General features: G+C 48.2%; 1 protein-coding gene across 5 annotated transcripts in view; it reads right to left on the bottom strand.

Moving 5' to 3' along the window:
- Positions 1–697: 697 nt before the first annotated feature.
- FGD2 (FYVE, RhoGEF and PH domain containing 2) overlaps positions 698–18815 on the bottom strand; it is a 30614-nt gene continuing 12496 nt past the window's right edge. The window contains exons 11-17 of one of the 5 annotated variants that reach the window (XM_023546161.2): positions 13877–13956; positions 13760–13790; positions 13226–13318; positions 12435–12566; positions 8719–8865; positions 7387–7533; positions 698–6801 (exon numbers count right to left, since the gene is read on the bottom strand). In XM_023546161.2, coding sequence (XP_023401929.2) covers positions 6631–6801; positions 7387–7533; positions 8719–8865; positions 12435–12566; positions 13226–13318; positions 13760–13790; positions 13877–13956 — 801 coding nt within the window. In that variant the 3' untranslated portion in view covers positions 698–6630. Of the gene's footprint in view, positions 6844–7386; positions 7534–7989; positions 8129–8150; positions 8237–8718; positions 8866–12434; positions 12567–13225; positions 13319–13759; positions 13791–13876; positions 13957–18815 lie in introns of those variants that run through there. The other 4 variants (XM_023546166.2, XM_003403936.4, XM_023546174.2 and 1 more) reach the window with 4 other exon arrangements.

Raw genomic sequence — 18815 nt, 5'->3', positions numbered from 1 at the left:
GTTTTTTTTTTTAAAGTCCTTAAGGAAAACCTGGTGGTGTAGTGGTTAAGTGCTATAGCTGCTAACCAAAGGGTTGGTGGTTCGAACCTACCAGGCGCTCCTTGGAAACTCTATTAGACAGTTCTACTCTGTCCTACAGGGTTGCTGAGTCGGAATCAACTTGACAGGAACGGGTTTAGGTTTGGTAAAGGAGTCCTGGTGGCGTAGTGATTAAAGCAGTCAGCTACTAACCAAAAGGTCAGCAGTTCTAACCCACCAGCTGCTCCTTGGGAGAAATGCTGTGGCAATCTGCTTCAGGCAAGATTTCCAGCCTTGGAAACCTTATAGGGTCGCTATAAGTCAGAATCGGCAATGGGTTGGGAAAGTCCTTAAGTTCCTCATCTGTAAGATGTGGGCACTTGCAGAATGAAATGAGGATCACCACATTGTAAACACTCAGCACATGGTCACAGTGATGAACACAGGAAGAAACAAATGAATGAATCAGTGAAACCACTCCCCCGTGATTTCCCAGGAAGGAAGACAGTTGTGCAAGGAGAGGTGAGGCCCTGGTTCCAGCTGACCCATCCATTAGGCCCCCATGTACCAGCCCCCCTCTTTCAGATAGGCCCCAATCTCCTCCTCCAGAATGGCGCAGGTAGGCACAGACTGCTGGTGAAGCCTCCAGCTTTTTTTTTTTTTTTTTTTAATTTTTATTGTTGTTCAGGATATAAACAGCAGAACATACACCAGTTCGACAATTTCCACACGTACAATTCAGTGACATTGATTACATTCTTCAAGTCGTGCAACCATTCTCACCCTCCTTTTCTGAGTTGTTCCTCCCTCATTAACATAAACTCACTGCCCCCTAAGGTTCTTATCTAACCTTTTGAGTTGCTGTTGTGAGTTTGATCCCACATAGATAGACCTTAGCAGAACATAATGCTGGAGGCAGACATTCTTTACTAGCTAAGCTAAACTATGGTTTTAAGAAGATTTCGGGGGATATTTTTGGTTTAAGATTTAAAGATTATCTCAGGGCAATAGTTTCAGGGGTTCATCCAGCCTCCATTGTTCCAGAAAGTCTAGAGTCTATGAGAATTTGAAATTCTGTTCTGCATTTTCTCCTTTTTGATCAGGATTCTTCCAGAGAATCTTTGATCAAAGCATTCAATAATAGTAGCTGGGCACCATGCAGTTCTTCTGATCTCATGGCAAAGCAAGGCCTCCAGTTTTTTAGAAGGCAGGACCTTTAGAAGAAAAAATCAGAGGTTCTGAGAGTCTTCACTGCCTGATGGAGGCCCAAGTCTGAGACCTATAATGTCATTGGGTAAACATACCCAGGGGGGCCTGGCAGTTCCTCTGGGCCCTGAACCCCACAACTCCCAGGAGAAGAGCCTGAGGACAGCAGCCTCTCTGTGTCCATGGCCTCTGTCCAGGCCCTGAGTTCTTTCAGGGTTCAGACTCTGCTCTGCCCCCTTGTTACTACACGTATCCTCATCTCTATGCTTGTTTGTGGAATAGTAAGTCACCCCATTCCCACCAGGTGCTCCCAGGTAGTATTTCCCTGCAGCCTCTGGGGTGCACTGCCTCTGGCTACTGGGTGCTAATGTCTTAGTGACCCCACATGTGAATATAGGGGGTCAGGCCCCCAAGGAAGGAGACAGGGAGGTGAGTCTTCCTTTGTTTCTTCTTTCTTTTTTTTTTTTTTAATACTTTATTTCTCAGCTGGAAACTATTATAGAGAAACTATGCATGAAGTGTGAAGTAAGGGGAATCAAAAAACAAAACCAAACCCATTGCCATCGAGTCCATTCAGACTCATGTGAACCTATGTTATGGATTGAATGCTGTCCCCCAAAATATTTGTCAGTTTGGCTAGGTCATGATTCTCAGTATTGTATCATTGTCTACCATTTTGTCGTCTGATGTGATGTGGGCCATGATTCTCAGTGTTGTGTGATTGTCCACCACTTTATGTGATTGTCTACCATTTTATGTGATTTCCCCATGTGTTGTAAATCCTATCACTATGATGTAATAAGATGGATTAGCAGCAGTTATGTCGATGAGGTCTACAAGATTAGTTAGTATCTTAAGCTAATCTCTTTTGAGATATAAAAAAGAGAAGTGAACAGAGAGACAAGGGGACCTCGTACCACCAAGAAAGCAGTGCAGGGAGCAGAGCGTGTCCTTTAGACCCAAGGTTCCTGCGCTGAGATGCTCCCAGACCAAGGGAAGGCTGATGCATCACAAGGACCTTCCTCCAGAGCCAGCACAGAGAGAAAACCTTTCCCTGGAGCTGATGCCCTGAATTTGGACTTGTAGCCTACTAGACTGTGAGAGAATAAATTGCTCTTTGTTAAAGCCATCCACTTGTGGTATTTCTGTTATAGCAGCACTAGGTGACTAAGATAACCTATGTGTAACAGAGTAGAACTGCTCCATGGGGTTCTCTTGCCTGCAATTTTTTTTATTGCCAAAAAAAAAGTAGATTGCCAGTCTTGTCTTCCATGCAGCACCACTAGGTGGGTTTGAACCACCAACTCCCAGGTTGGTAGTTAAGCACAAACTGTGCCACTAAGTTTTGTCTGGGTTTAATATCCTCACTCCGATTCACTACAGTACCTTCTGCTAAATTCTCCATTTCCAAATACCCTCCATCCCCTTATTATCTACTGATCCATATATGTTTTTAGTGAAAAAAAGATTATAAAAATTAATAGGGACTGTTTTTTTAGTCCTGTGAGTTCTGATTTTCTTCTTTTTTAATTGGATTTCAAGGGTACAACATTAATCTATACAACTATTATAGATTAACCATAATCTTTACTTCCTGACACTTCCATCATGTTCTCATTCTCTCCCTCTCCTTCTCTCACTATTTTTTTCTTAATAATGTGATGTAATGGGCACACCTGCAAACTCTTCACCTAAAACAAAAAATAGATTCTTGACATTGTCCAATTACCAAGTTATACTTTGAAAGGCATACAATATCCAGTCTCTGTGTTTCATTGCTCTCATTTCTGCCCCCATTCATATCCATGTTTTTCCTACTCTACTCCTCCTCTCACTCTGTTCTCTCTTGGAATTCTTCTCAATCTTGTATTTTCCCCTTAATGTGAGAAAAACACTCTCGTTCTTGTGATTTTAGAGGTAATACATGATACTGAAAAAAATTCAAACATTATAGAAGCATCTAAAGAAGTAAAACAACTACTCCTAAAGTTTGTTGTGTATCTTGTATAAAAATTTTTTATACAAGCAGGACTGGACCCTTCCACAGCACAGTGGTTAGGAATGCTGTCTCTTCTGCCCCAAGTTATGTGACCACAAGCAAGTTACTCAACTTTCGTGTGTGTTTCTTTATCCATAAAATGAGGATCATAACGTAGTATCTATTTCTAACACTATTAAAGATGAAATGAAATAATCTTTATAAAGAAGACCTAGGTGGTGCAAACAGAATGCTTTCAGTTGCTGACTTAAAGGGTGGTGGTTTGAGCCCACTCAGAGGCACCTCAGCAGAAAGGCCTGGCAATCTGCTTCCCCAAAATCAGCCCCTGAAAACCGTGTGGAGCACAGTTCTAGTGGGACACACATGGGGTCGCCATGAGTTGGAGCCGACTCTGTAGCAACTGGTTTGGTTTTGTTTTGACAGTGAGTGATTAAAAAATATCAGCTCCTTCTGTAGTTATTATTCACTCGATACCTATTTATTTAATTGACATCTGTCAGTGTCCATATATTATCATCTAAGCCTTCTCGAGGAGCCCTGGTGGAGCAGGGGTGAAGTGCTCAGCTGCTAACTGAGAGGTCGGTGGTTCGAATCCACCAGCCACTCTGTGGAGAAAGATGTGGCAGTTACTTCCGTGAAGACTGCAGCCTTGGAAACCCTATGGGGCAGTTCTACTCCATCCTATAGGGTCGCTGTGAGTCGGAATCGACTGGACGGCAATGAGTTTGGTTTGATTTTTTGGGGGGGGGTGGTGGTTTGATAAGTCTTCCCGTGGAAAAGTGCATAGTTTTCCACCGCACAGAGGCATCAGAGTTTATCTAAAAACCTCCCTCTTGATGGGTTACGTTTATTTAACGAGTCTTCTTGGTTAAGAGCTTGGCTGCTAACCAAAAAGGTTGGCAGTTCGAATCTACCAGCTGCTCCTTGGAAACACTATGGGGCAGCTCTACTCTCTCCTGTAGGCTCTCTATGAGTCGGAATGGATTCAACGGCAATGGGTTTGTTTCGGGTTTCTTTTGCTGGATATTTATGGAGTTTTTAATTTGGGTGTTGTAAACAAAGTACGGAATCCCTGGTGCCGTAGTGGTTAAGTGCTACTACGGCTGCTCACCAAGTTCCAATTTGCCAGGTGCTCCTTGGAAACTCTATGGGGCACTTCTACTCTGTGTACTCTACTCAGTACTCAGTTCTACTCTACTCTCTCTGAGTCGGAATCGACTCGACGGCACTGGGTTTGGTTTGGTTTTGAAACGAAGTGTGGTGAACAACCTGTCTTACTGGCCTGGCTATCTCCTTGGGGTAAATTCTCAGACTTGTAACTGCAGGTCAACGGGTGTGCCGGGTTCAGTCCTTGGACCTCTTTCTTCTCCTGTGTCATTCATGCCCTCAGGAATCTCGTCCTGCCCAGGGCTACAAATCCATCTACAGGAGGAAATCAGTTACCTTCAAGTTGATTTCGACTTGTGGTAACCCCATGGGTGTCAGAGTGGAACTGCGCTTCATGGGATTTTCAAGGGCTGATTTTTTGGGGAGCAAATTGCCAGGCCTTTCTTCCAAAGCACCTCTGAGTAGACTCAAACCGCCAATCTTTTGATTAGAAGCCGGGCGCTTATATATCTGATGAAAGTATACCCGGCATAACAGGTTCCCATTCAACAATTCCTACACACAGTGTTCAGTGACATTGGTAACATTTTTTAGTTTGTGGCAGCATTCTCATTTCCATTCTAGTCATTCCATTCCTGTTGGTTTAGCCTCTCTGCCCCCCACCACCCCAAACTTCTCATCTATGATTTAGAGCCTCCCTTACTTCTTTGAGGTTGTTGTTTCAAACATTGACTTCTCCGTGAGGCCTTCCTTGATTTTCCCTTTAAAACCTACCTTGCCCCCGCCCACCGCCACTCTTCCTTTACTTTCTTTCTTGGTTTTTTCCTTCTGGTAGAGTGATCAACTATCCCCATTCACTTGGAACTGAGAGATTTTCTGGGACACCAGAGTCTCAGTTTTAAAACTAGCAAGTTTGGGATGTTGGTCACCTATTTAAGCACTTATATCCAAATGCTAGATATTTTATTCATTTATTTTGTTAATCATCTCCCCCACTAGAATGTAAGCTTCACAAGGGTAGAAGTTTTGGTCTGTCTTATTCACTGCAATATCCCAGGTACGGGAAGTATTTTTTGGCTCATAGTAGGTGCTCAATAAATATTTATTGAATGAAAGAATGAACTCATGGCCAGCCTATTCACCAGAGGGATTGTGCCAATGAGGTTTCTTTGGGCTTTTTAAGAAGTATTTTAAGATACTGTAAGGAGGTGGCCTCAGGTGGGGGCAGGCAAACTGCTGGGCCTGGAATGACGCAAACACTTGACTTGCCTAATTTTTCCCTCTTCAAGGGCCAAGCCCGGCAGTGTGCCGGCCTGCTGGGAATGACCGAGGGTATTGGGGCCCTGGCTGGGGCCACTGTATGTGATCTGTTGCCCACTGCCACCCCCTGGCGGTCCCTCATGAAAAAGCAGCCTCACTCACCAGCCACAGGGCCAAACAAGCGTGCTCCTCCCCTCCTGTTCCTCTCATCTTTTTGGTCCTGACTCCACTTCTCTCCCCTTCACTCTTTCTTCCACCCACTCCTCTCCCACGCCTCTCCTCTCTGCTTGCCCTATTACACTGCTACCTAAAGGCAAGAGCTTTGACCTTAGTCCACTGAGTTAAAACCTAGCTCTGGTACCTACTAGCTGTGTGACCTTGAGCCAACTACTAAACCTCTCTGAGCCTAGGTTTCCTTATCTGGAAAATAAGGATTGTGACTCCTGAGGGTGAAATGAGATAATCCACGTAGAACACCCAGCACAGTGCCTGGCCCGATAGATGTTTATTAATTTTTTATTAATTATTATTAGTACTCTCATGCCTGGCACTCGACGGGTGCTCAGCCATTGTTAGTTTACTCTCTTCCTTCTTCATCCCAGGTAACCCAGCCTGCACATTAGACTCACATGGGGACTCCTAAAAATACCCAAGCCCCCTTCCCATACCAGATTATCAACCAATTAAATCAGAAATCTTCAGTGGGGTACAGGCATCCCAAGGTGATTCTAATAGGCAACCCAGGTTGAGACCGCATTGGGTGACCAACCGTCCTGGGTTACCTTGGACTTTCCCAGTTTTATTGCTGAAAGCCTCAAGTCCCAGCAACACCCTCAGCCCCAGGCAAGCCAGGACATTTGTTCAGCCCCCTCCCCACAGAGAACAGGTCCCTGTCTTCTGAATCCCAAATCAGAGCACGTAGTCTGAGCACAAGGTTGGGGTGGTGGGTTGCGGAGGCTACAGGGACAGCTGTGTTAGGAGCTGGGCTTGGAGTGGGGGACACATACGGAGAGGTGGGCAGGGGTGGGGTTGGCTGTGGCTCAGTCAGACAAGTCGCCGTCAGGCTCCCCGGGGCTCTGGCCACTGGCAGCCCTCTCCACAGCCTTCACCCAGCGACCCCTCAGCTCCTTGGTCTCGGCCTTGAACGTGTACAGCTGACCTGACTGCTGCAGCTGGAAGACCCGGGGGTCCGCCTGGGACCCGGCAGTGACCTGGTAGCCCAGCAGGGGGATGGAAGTATGAGCCCGCATGTCCTGGGGGAGGGGGAGAGCAGTGGGTCACTGTCCCCCACCCCCACCCCACCCCCGCTTCAGCCCCACCACCTCAGGGAGTCATTTTTGAAGGTAACAGCCACACACCTGCTTCTCACACTCCATACGCCCATGAAGGGGAGTGGGCTAGTGGGAGGACAGCGAGGAAGAGGAGAGAACAGACCACCCGCCAAGACCTGGAGTCTGGGCCCAGCTCTGAAACCCACCAACCCTGTGACTCGAGGGTGCCACATCCTCACTGTGCCTCAGTTTCCTCATCTTACATATAAAAAACCAAACTCATTGCCATCGAGTCAGTATCAACTCATGGCAACCCTATAGGACAGAGTAGAACTGCCCAATAGGGTTTCCAAGGAGTGCCTGGTGGATTCAAACTGCCAACCTTCTGGTTAGCAGCCTGAGCTGTTAACCACTGAGCCATCAGGACTCCATCTTACATAAGGGACCAATAATGCTCAACACCACCACCCCATGCGCACATACACTGTGGGGAGGCAAGGCCTGGGCAAGCGGTGGCAGCATTACCTGAGGGGCAGCGTAGATGTAGAGAACAAAGGGGTCATCCCAGGGGATGACACACCAGCCCCGGGGGCCGTTCCTGCCCCACCTGTCCCCGAGGAGCTGCAGGAAGCTGCACATCAAGTTCTGCTCATACCCTGCTGCAGACCCTTTCTGAAACCAGAGAGAGTGACTGTCAGGGACCAGAGCATCCACTGTGTGTCGGACCTTGGTCTGGGGGCTTGACGACCACTACTTCTCATCTTTGCAGCAACCCTGCAAGGAAGGGTTATTTGCCCCTGTGTCTCCAAGAGGTCCCATCATGTGCCTGTGGTCACAGCTGGCAATTGGCAGAGCGGCAACTGCACCCCAGACAGACTGACCCATCATGCGTGCGTCTGGGGGGCAGGTACTGCAAGGGCTTATCACCTGTGAGCTGCCCAGGGGACAGACTGGGGCTGGAGAAGAGGCTGACCACGCCCCCTCTGCAGGAGCAGGCTGTGTGGCTCAGCAGTCAGGGAAACGCTAGGCAGGGGCTGGAGGATTAGAAGGGGGTGGATGCCCATGCAAAGGGGCCAACTTGAACCTGGGAGCTGAGCTCAGCTGGCATAGGCTGTGTGCTTCTCTCACCTCCCAGGGACAGGGGGATGTTGACCCGGCCTGTGGGGTGGTGGTGACCGATGTCTGGGCTGGTTGGCATTGTATTTGCAGAGCAAAGCTGAGCACAGCCGACGCCCCGGCAGCAGCAAGGGAGCAGCCTGGGGAGTGCCTGCGGAGGTAGGGTGGCTTAGAGAGGCCCCCTGGGCAGCAGAAAGCCTGGCTCCTGACTCGCTGGCTGACCTCGGCCAAGTCACTTCTCTGGTCCTTGGTCCAACTCCTGGATAGAGGAAGGGTAGGACCAACTGGTCCGTGAAGTTCCTTCCAGTTAGAATGGAGCCTCTAGTCCCCCTCTCTCTGACAGTGGGACCCTGCTCTGGAGCCTCAGTTTCCCCCTCTGTAAAATGGAATCAGTGATACCAGTCCCTCTGCTTCCCGGGACTGTCAGGGCAGGCATGGGGACTTGGGCAGGAACTGTCCAGGGGGCCATGCTATTATTGGATGGGGACCCAGAGGAAGAGCAGAAGAGCCTGGATAACAGGACTGGAGCCAAACGTTGCATCCATTTGTTGATAGGCCTAGTGCTGTTTGGGCTGAGGAGGCATCTGGGGGTGGTTCTATGGGCAGAAGAGAGGAGGGAGCAGGGGGGACAGCGTGACCACATCTGGCTTGTTTCTCAGCACCCGGGATAATACCAGCGTGTGGTGGGCACTCAGCACACTGTTGCTGCATGAGTGATAGGGGGAGGATGGCCGCCCTCACCTCCAAGATGCCCCGCCTCTTGTCCTCCTTGTCGTCAGGGAGCAGGTTTCCTGTGAGGAACGTGTAGCAGTTGCAGCAGACGCGGTTGGGCCTGTTGTCGTCATACTTCAGCTTGGCCCGGTAGTCAGAGCACTTGGCACACACCACCTGCCAAGGACAGCCGGGAGGGGGGCATGGGGCCTGAGTGAGGCCTGGGAGGGCTGAGCTTGTAGCTGGCCGGGGGCAGGGGTAAGAACAACCAGGGCCAGGAAGAAGAAAAAGAAAGTTGCGGGAGAGATGTGGAAGCAGAGAGGGGGTGCCTGGTGGTGGTGCGGGGAGACAGCTCAGGCTCTGGGCTCCCCCAGCCCAGACTTTGTGACCCAGCCCCCCTACAAGTGCCCTAGCTTCTCCCCCTTCAGATTCTTCTTCTGTGAAACAGGGGTGAGATCATAACTCTGCTTTGTAGGATGTTTCAAGGTAAGAAACCAAGCCCCATATAAGGCCACTAATCCTAGGGGCTGGAAGATTGGAGGAGGCACTTGCCCTGGAGGCTCCGCTCACATCTGATTCACTTCTCGGAGAGCTCGTCTCTCTGCTCTCACACCTGGCTCCCAACAACTCTGGCCGGGGCATCTGTCCTCACCTGACATGGAGGAGGGGACAGCGCCTTGCAGAGAGCCATGAGGCTAATCGAAAGCAGCTGGTCTTCCAGGAAGAGCACAGTTCTTCAGAGCTCCATGGTTTAGCTCTAAGATTCATGCAAATTTTGCATCCCACTCAATCACATAGTCAGGCATGTTCTAATACAAACAATAGTTTAGCTGAACTAGTAAAGAATGTCTGCCTTCAGTGTTGTGCTCTTTTAAGAATTATCTGTAGGGGATCTAAGTGAACAACATCAATTCCAAAGATTAGACAAGAACCTTAGGGGGCAGTGAGTTTATTTTAATGGGGGAGGAGCAATTTGGAAAAGGAGGGTGAGAATGGTTGTACAACTTGAAGAATGTAATCTGTGTCACTGAATTGTACACGTAGAAACTGTTGAATGGGTGTATGTTCTGCTATGTATATCCTCAAGAACAAAACAACAACAAAAAATATATATATATTTTTTAAATGATGGGTTGGTGGTTTGGGGCAGGAAGACATGCCATGTCTACTGTGGGTTAGGGTCCACCCCCACCCTGCCCTGGAAAAGCCCGTGGGAAAGTCAGTATGAATCATGCTGGGGAAACCAGGTGAACAAGGCATGAGAAGACCTGGAAAGAAACACGAGGTGTGACTTAGAGGGAGACTGGGGTGTCACAGTGAGTTCAGGACGTGGTCTTGGACAGGGAGGGAGGTGGAGGGCAGAGGGTTATTCCTCAGCCAGAACCAGCATTGAGGAAGCTCATGTTGTGTCCCCCATGTGGCCTGGGAGGGACCTGCAGGAGAAGGCCTGGCCCCTGCCCCACCCTCGCAAGGATACCGGTCTGGCAGGAGAGACAAAAACTGGGCACCTAAACCACCGAAAGAATGACTCACAAATTACAAAGCCATGTATGTGCATGAGAAATCCCAGATCAGGACAAGGTTAGCTCAGACAGCGCCACACAGGGGGCTTCAACTACCTTGGGAATCTTGGATTCTTTTTTTATTGAGGGATTTACATTTTTTATATTATTATAAATAAATACATATATTTATATAGTTATGTTACTTTACATAAATATGTTAGATTTATTTCCTCTCCCATCAAGTACTTATTTTGAAAAAATGCCCAACCTACCAAGAAAAAAAAAAAAAAACGCATTGCCCTCAAGTGGTTTTGGATTCACAGCGACACTGTATGACAGAGTAGAACTGTCTCACAGGGTTTCCTAGGCTGTATATCTTTACGGAAGTAGACTGCCAAATCTTTCTCCTATGGAGCGGCTGGTGGGTTCGAACGGCCAATCTTTCAGTTAGTAGCCAAGCATTTTAACTACTGCACCATGAGGGCTCCCTGTTATCATGATAAAAAAAAAAAATCATGATCGTCAACCTTAAATATGCAGCTGGCATCTCTTAAGAACAAGGCCATTCTTCTACCTACCTACAACGTCATTATCACATGGGGAAATGTACCATTGATACAATAGTGTCATCTATACATGGCTCATAATCAAATCTTCCCAGTGGTCCCAATAACAACTTTGGTCCCAGTAACAACTTTTGTAGCTGTCTCTTTTCCCCTATCCCAGATCCCATTAAGGATCATATATTCCATTGTTGTTAAGTGCCATGGAGTCAATTTTGACTGATAGGAACACTATGTGATGAAGTAGAGCTACCCTATAGGGTTTTCTTGGAGCCCTGGTGGTACAGTGGTTAAGAGCTCAGTCTGCTAACTAAAAGGTCAACAGCTCAAATCCACCAGCCACTCCTTGAAAATACTATGGGGCAGTTCTACTCTGCCCCATAGGGTCAATATGAGCTGGAATCAACTTGACGACAGATTCGAACCACCAACCTTTCGGTTAACAGCTGAGCACTTAACCATTGTGCCGCCAGGGCTCTGGCAAGATCTCATCTAGCTGCCAGAATATTTTATTAAGCTGGAAGATAGGTACATGGGTATTACTGTACTATTCTTTATATTTCTTAACAATATATAATAATTTTTTTAGGAGTTAATCACAAAGTTGCCAGGGTGAATGGATTCAACCCTTATTTACAGGTATGAATCACCAAGAGCGGTGGCTAATCCCCGGGTCCTTTCTATTTGGCTTTGGAATGTAGCCCATTGCTTACATCTGAACATAGTGTATCCTCAGTCCTAGAAGCTGACTTTGTGTCCTGATTCAACACATTTTGGGGATACCTCCCTGACAGGCCCTAACCTACCCCAATAGGCCCCATCCTGTCCCCTGGGGATCATTACAGACTGAGGTTGCAAACGGCCTGTTTGCAGAATAAACCGAGGGGGTTGTAATGTCAACACAGAACAGCCTCAAATACAAGAGGCTCTTAAAAAGCAAAGCAAGATCTGCCTGCAACGGCCGGACCTGAGCTGTGGAGAGGGAGGAGTGGACACGGTTCCGTCTTCAACAAGTGGGGAGTTGAGTGCGCCCTGCCAAGCTATTGAGAAAGAGAAAAAAAGGAGGAGAGGGAAGGGAATGGACTTTGTTCCGTTGACGCCTCACTTCAACCCTGAAGGTAAGTATTATAATTCCCATTTCATACATGAAGAAACCGAGGCCTGAACCAACCAGGTACCCCAGTGCTGAGGATATGTCAAGAAGGGAGGGGACAGTTAGGCAAGGCCAGTCAAGAAGTGAGGTTTGGGGGGTAAGGGTGGGTGCATAGAAGACATTGGGCTGGTGAGGTTGTGGGTGCAGAGCCAGAGGGGACTGAGGGGTTTAGAAGCCCCCATCCCAGAACTGCAGGCCATTTCCCGCTCTGGGTCTGGGGCCTTTGGTGAATGACGGTAAGGAAGCAGGTGAATTAACAGGGTTAGCTTTGGGGTGCCTCAAGCAGACCGCTTAACCTCCCTGAGCCTCATTCCCTATGTGTGCAGTGGGGATAATAGTAGCCCCTGCTTCAGAGGTCCAGAGAAGGTAGTATACCCACACCTGGCACAGACTCAGTGCTGACGTTCCTGGGTTGTGTTGAGTGAAGCTGGCAGAGCTGGCAGGGAGCGGGGAGCAGGACCTGAGCTGGAAGTGGGGGGCTAAGGTTGGACAGGGGACGACAGGGGCGTGGGTAGGAACACTCACGTAGCCGCAGGCCCGGCAGTGGTGGCGACGGCGCGTCAGGGCGTTGAAGGGCTCCTGGCAGCGCATGCACATGGTCACCATCTTGTCCCGGACCCACTGTGGTGCCCGGAGGCCCAGCTCCTCTGACTGCAGCTATGGGAGGAGGCGGAGCTGGGCATCAGGGTGGGCACTAAATGACTCCCCTTCTGTCTACTCCCCAAGGCCCTGGGGTCCTCTGCCAACCCACCCACCCACCCGCTCATGACAGAGATCATTTGTGTGGTGCTTCCCAATGGCTTCCACATGGAGCAGACTAAACTGATAAAGACCATGTGGGAGCACAGTTACTATGATCCCTGTTTTATAGATGGGGAAACTGAGGCCTAGAGGTCAAGTGGCTCAGAAGGTCACCCAGCAAGCCAGAGTTCAGAGCTGAAACTTAAAGTCAAGTCACAGACACTCACCATAACCCCTACTCCACTGGTCCTTCCACCTTCCCTTGGCTTCCCATTTCTCAGACACTTTCAAACCCCAGCGTGCACTGCCTCCCATGGCGAGAGATACAAACATGGAAACTTCCCAGGGAGAGTTTCATACAAAGGCTCCCAGAGGAATTTTTTGCTAATGGGGAACCTTCAGCACTGTAGTCACTAAGTAGGGTGATGTTGGGGTGGGAGGGCCTCCCCTGGTCCCTTTAATCACACCTGGTAGGTGACAGTCCCCTCCCTCCTAGCTGGCCTGGGCAGAGCAGAAGGAACAGGCCCTGTTTGCAGCTGGCAGCTCCAGCGAGGGATGCAAAAGTCTCCATTTACCTCTTGCTCCTGAGTATCTCCCTCAGGCCCCTGGATTGCAGCCTTAAAGGTTTCATTCCGCTTCTCGATTTGGTCAATGGCTGCTTGGCAGGCCTGGGGACAAAGGGAGGAAGAGATTGCTCACCTGTCCCTCCATCCACATATTCTACAAACATTGCTGAGAGCCTACTGGGTGCCAGACGCTGGATCCCAAGCACATGCTAGCTGACGTAAGGGGAGATAAACTATTAGCTCCAGATTACAAATGTGAAAATTGAGGCTTAGAAAGGTTAAGTGACTTATCCCAGGCCACCCAGCTAGGCAGTGAGGGGGCAGCAAGATTTGAACCCAGGTCTGACATCAAAGGTAGTATAACTACCACAAAGATAGGGGAACAGCTGGGTACACCCAGGTCCTCTCTCTTTTTATCTCTCTCACACACACACACACACACTCACAAATACACACACATGCACCCCTCTCCCTCAGCCTGGGTGGGCTAAGCCAGAATCTTAGACTGCCACAGCCAAAAGGGGTCCTGGAGCATTCTGATACCTGTAACCAGGAAATCATTTCCTCCTGGGACCTGCTCGGAAAGCGAACATAGGTGTTGAGTGGAGCAGCTGCCTCCCCATTTTCCCCCGCCGCTCGCCCGGCCCCCAGCTGGCCTACCGGGCTTGCAGCTCCAGAGTGCGCTGCTTCCCAGACACCAGGAAGGCATGAGGGAACTCCACATCACTCAGCTCCCGCACCTGCATGGGAACAGGAGGGAGGAGACCAGGTCAGGCTTGTCACCCCTCCAGGCACTGTGGACTGGAAAGAGGGAAGACTTGCCAGTTGCAGAAAGGAGTTGAGGGATGGGGAACAAGGACAGAAACCTGTTCCCTGCCTCCGTCATCTCCCTGAGTCAAGCAAACATGTCTGCAACTGGGCTTTGCTCTGAGCAAACAGGGCTTATGGCCTCTGGAATTTTAGGAGCAGATAAGTGGGGCCAGAGCAAGCTGGGTGTCTAAGTTATTTAATGCTGCTATAACAGAAATACCACGTTCCACCCTTTGGCCCCCCTAAATTCATATCATTGCCACATGCAAAGCACATTCATCCCATCACATTGTCAAAATCAACTCCAAGTCCAAAATCTCATTTTCTGAAGCATCTAAATCAAATATAGGTGAGACTTTAGGCATATTCCATCCTGGGGCTAAATTCCTCTTCATCTGTGAACCTATGAAATCTAGAATACAAGTTATCTGCTTCCAAAATACAGCGGTAGAATAGGCACAAGGTAGACATTTCCATTACAAATGGGAGAAATTGGAGGGAAAGAAAGGATAACAGGTACCAAGCAAGTCCAAAACCCAGCAGAACAAATTACATTAGCTTTTTAGGCTTGAAAATAATCCTGTTCTCTCAGACCATCTGGGCAATGGCCCTGACCTCCATATTCTGGGTATTGGCCACACCCTCTAGATATTGGGTGGAGGCCCCTCAGCTCTGGGCTTCAGCTTCATTTTCCAGGCCCACTGAGAAGGCAACTCTGTTCTATCCATTTTAGATGGCCCCATTCTTCCAGTCCATCTGAGTGGTGACTCCACTCCTTCAGCCCCGGCAGGCCCCCTTCTTCTGCCCCTTGGGCATAGCAGCCTCACCCCCTCAGCTTTGGGTGGCACCCCCATCCGCCTGGCACACCTTAACGGCAGCCCCACACTCTGGAACCAAGTTGGTGAAGATCCAACTCTTTGAAACCTAGGAGGCTGTGGCCCCACCCCTTGAGATCCAGGATACTGTGGCCCCATCCTTTGAAACTGAGAAGTCCCTGCTTCCTGTGCTCCTTCCGACAGTTCTGCTGATCTCTGAGCTGCTCCAGGAATGGGCCTTTTCATTTCTTAGAGGACAACAGATACAGCTTCTTTGGCCTGTTTCCTGCCTGTAGAATTCCAAGAGGCAGGCAGCATTCTTTCCTTTTGTTCTTTCTCTGTCCCCTTCATTCTAAGCTGATGGGTTTTCTGCTGTGGAGGTTTGTTAGGCCCATAGTCACAGGCTTAATTCCTTTAACAAAAGATGTGTAGTCACGTCCTTGGTGAACATTCTAGGACATGGGTCCTCAGTTTGTACAACAGAATTTTCCAAATCTTTAAGTTCTGTTTCCATTTCGCACAGTTCATTTTGAAGTCCATCTTTTTCCTCTTGTATTTTACTGTAAGCAGCAAGGAGAAACTACACAGCGCCTTTAAGATCTTGCTTAGATATCTCGTCAGCCAAATATCCAAATTCATCACTTACAAATTCACCCTTCCACCAAACTTTGAACATAATTCAGACAAGTTCTTTGCTACTGCAAAAAAGCATCACCCTTCCTCCACTGCCTAATCATATGTTCATCATTTTCTTCTAAAGCCTCACCAGAAACACATTTAGTGATGACATTTCTAGCAACATTCTGTTGCTGGTGCCATATGTATTCTCTAAGATGATAGAGATTTTCTCTATAGGTCTCCTCACTTCCTTCTGAGACCTCACCAGAATTGTCTTTGATGTCCATAATTCTACCAATAGTCTCTTCGAGGGAATCTAGGCTTTTACTATGAGGCACCTTAAAACTTTTCTAGCCTCTACCCATAACCCAATTCCAAAACCACTACCACATTTTAGGTATCTGTTAGAGCAGCACCACACTCTTGGTACCAAATTCTGTCTTAGTTATCTAGCGCTGCTATAACGGAAGTACCAAAATTGTATGGCTTTAACAAACAGAAATTTATTCTCTTGACCTTTAGGAGGCTAGAAGCCCAAATTCAGGATGCTGGCTCTAGGGGAAGGCTTTTTCTCTCTGTTGGCTCTGGAGGAAAGTCTTTGTCTCTTTCTCCTCCTGTGTGATCTTCACGTGGCTTGGCATGTGTCTTCCCCTGTCTCTGCTCTGCTGGCTTGTTTAATCTCTTTTATATCTCAAAAGAGATTGGCTCAAGAGACACCCTATAATAATCCTGCCTCATTAACATAACAAAGACGTCCCATTCCCAAATGGGATTATAACCACAGGCATAGAGGTTAGGATTTACAACACATATTTTGGGGGGACATAATTCAATCCATAACACTAGGAGTGACAGCTCCTGACAAAAAAAAAAAAAAGACAAAGGATTTACCAAAAATGGAAATTGGGTCTCAAAACCAGATTTGGGGACATGTAGCTTTTCAAGAGAAGCCCAGGGCCTAGAACAAGACCCCTATTCCACACAGCGAATGAAGGAATTAAGTGTCCAATTCATAGATTAAACAGATCCCCCATATCTCATCTTCCCCAGTCCTCTTGCCCCAGCTCCAAGGGTCCTGAAGCTCCCAATCATGGACCATTTACTATGTGATGGGTATTAAGTGCAGGGATCTCCATACATGTTCTCATTCAATCGGCACAACTCCTAAACCCACTGACCAAACTTAACATTCTTTGAAAGAGACAGCCAGACATTATATGACCCCTGAGGCAAGAACTATCAGTAGCTATTCAGTCTTCTTGCGCCACCAGATCTGCTCAAGTCTCTAGATTCTTTACCAGTTTTCAAGAAATATGGGAGACAGAGGGACATGTTAAATGACACCGGGGGATGCAGTCTGCAAAATCCAGATTGTGGGAGACTCTAAAAGGCAAATGACCTGATTTCTTCAACTAATGTTATTTTTAGCTGCCATCATGTTTGCCCCCAGCTCATGGATACCATGTACAACAGGAATGGACAATTGTGAGCCATAGGGTTTCTACTGGCTGATTTTTGGGAGATTGCCAGGCCTTTCTTCCTAGTCTTAGTCTGAACGCTCTGCCAAAACCTATTGAACATCCTAGCAACACGCAAGCCTCCATTGACAGGCAGGTGGTAGCTGTGCATGCATGAAGTGCATTGGCCTGGAATTGAACCTGAAGTCTTCTACATGGAAGGCAAGAATTTTACCACTAAACCACCATGACCCCCTCTTCAATTAATAAATGGCAAAAAAAAAAAAAAAGCAAGACAGGAAAGTCAGGTCTGACGTGGTTTGGACTCAATACCCTTGATCATGAGGAGGTCCTGCAGGTTTATTAACAGAGGAGGTCATGTGAAGAGAGGGGTTTGGGGAAAGTCACTCAATCTATGATGTCTGCTGTGTTTGGCACTCTCTCAGATGGAATATCTTTGTGCAGTGCACAACTTGCATACCCATACAAGGAGAACCTCAGTGTGTGCACCTGTTGGGGGTGAAAGGCTAGATCTAAACAAACTGGAACCAGTCTGTATCCCAAAGTCCAGTCAAGAAGTGACACAATAAATGGTGCAGACTTATCTGGAGCCTGACTCAAGCGACTGCACTTGGAGAGAGAGAAGCGGCTCCTAATTGGGAAACAATGTCAGGCAATCTGGCAAGACTGTGTGCCTAACTGGGTGAGGAAGAAGGAAGAGGGAACAGAAGGGGAAATCCAAGGTTTGGAGACCAGAACACATTGCCGTGAAGTCGATTCTGACTCATAGTGACACTATAGGACAGAGTAGAACTTCCCCACAGGGTTTCCAAGGCTGTAAATCTTTACGGAAACAGATTGCCACATCTTTCTTCTGTGGTGCAGCTAGTGGGTTCAAACCACCAGCCTTTTGGTTAGCAGCCAAGTGCTTAACCACTGTGCCACCAGGGATCCTTGGAGACCAGAAGTGAGAAGAAATATGATGATTTTTTACAAGAAAAGAGGACTAGGGGGAGCTCCTGACCTGAGGGCCCAGGATGCCCAGGTCAGCTCCCATTATCATCTCTGCAGAGGGACAGAATGAGGTTTCTCGAGGTTAGTTCCCTGAGCTCTGCCATGCCCAGTCTCAACTACTCTCCCTAGGTCTGGGCTGGTTCAGCCTCCTGCTAGCCCATACAGTGCCTTTGTGCTAATTAGAAAAGGACACCCTCTTCCTGAAAACACTTTACTGACACCTGTCGGCAAACTGGCAAAATAACCAGGTTTTGTTGGAACAAGACACTTGACTGCCATCTGCCGGACAATTATCATTATACAATCTATGACGCCTGCTGTATTTAGTACTTTAGGTTCTTTTTTTTTTAGATGGAATGTACTGGGGTTAGATGGAATGGAAACCCTGTGGCGTAGTGGTTAAGTGCTGCGGCTGCTAACCAAAGGGTCAGCAGTTCGAATCTGCCAGGCGCTCCTTGGAAACTCTATGGGGCAGTTCTACTCTGTCCTACAGGGTCACTATGAGTCGGAATCGACTAGATGGCACTGGGTTTGGTTTTTGGTTGTAGATGGAATGTCTTTGTGCCGTGCACAACCTGCACAGCTGTATGAGGAAACCCGAGGTATGTGCACCTGCACCCTTTCCTTCCTCTCTGGTTGGCTCTACATAGGATGGCATAACACTTGGGGAGAATCAGCTGCTGAGAACTAGGCCTTCCTGACACCCAGGGTGTCAGAGGCCAGTGACAACCGTAATGGTAGGTTGAAAGTCAGACCTGCCTCCAAACCTCAGTCTCGGGAAATGTTTCCCAGCTCTGCGCTGCCATGCCCGGGCCATCCAGGAGAGGGTGCTATGCGCCGGTAGAGCGCAGGACACACCGTGGGTGCTCGTTGGGACTGGCAGGC

This window comes from Loxodonta africana, chromosome 1 (genome assembly GCF_030014295.1).
Source record: "Loxodonta africana isolate mLoxAfr1 chromosome 1, mLoxAfr1.hap2, whole genome shotgun sequence".
Classification (NCBI taxonomy): domain Eukaryota; kingdom Metazoa; phylum Chordata; class Mammalia; order Proboscidea; family Elephantidae; genus Loxodonta; species Loxodonta africana.
The sequence above is the reverse complement of the archived record's forward strand: the minus strand, read 5'-3'. Positions and strand labels throughout refer to the sequence as shown.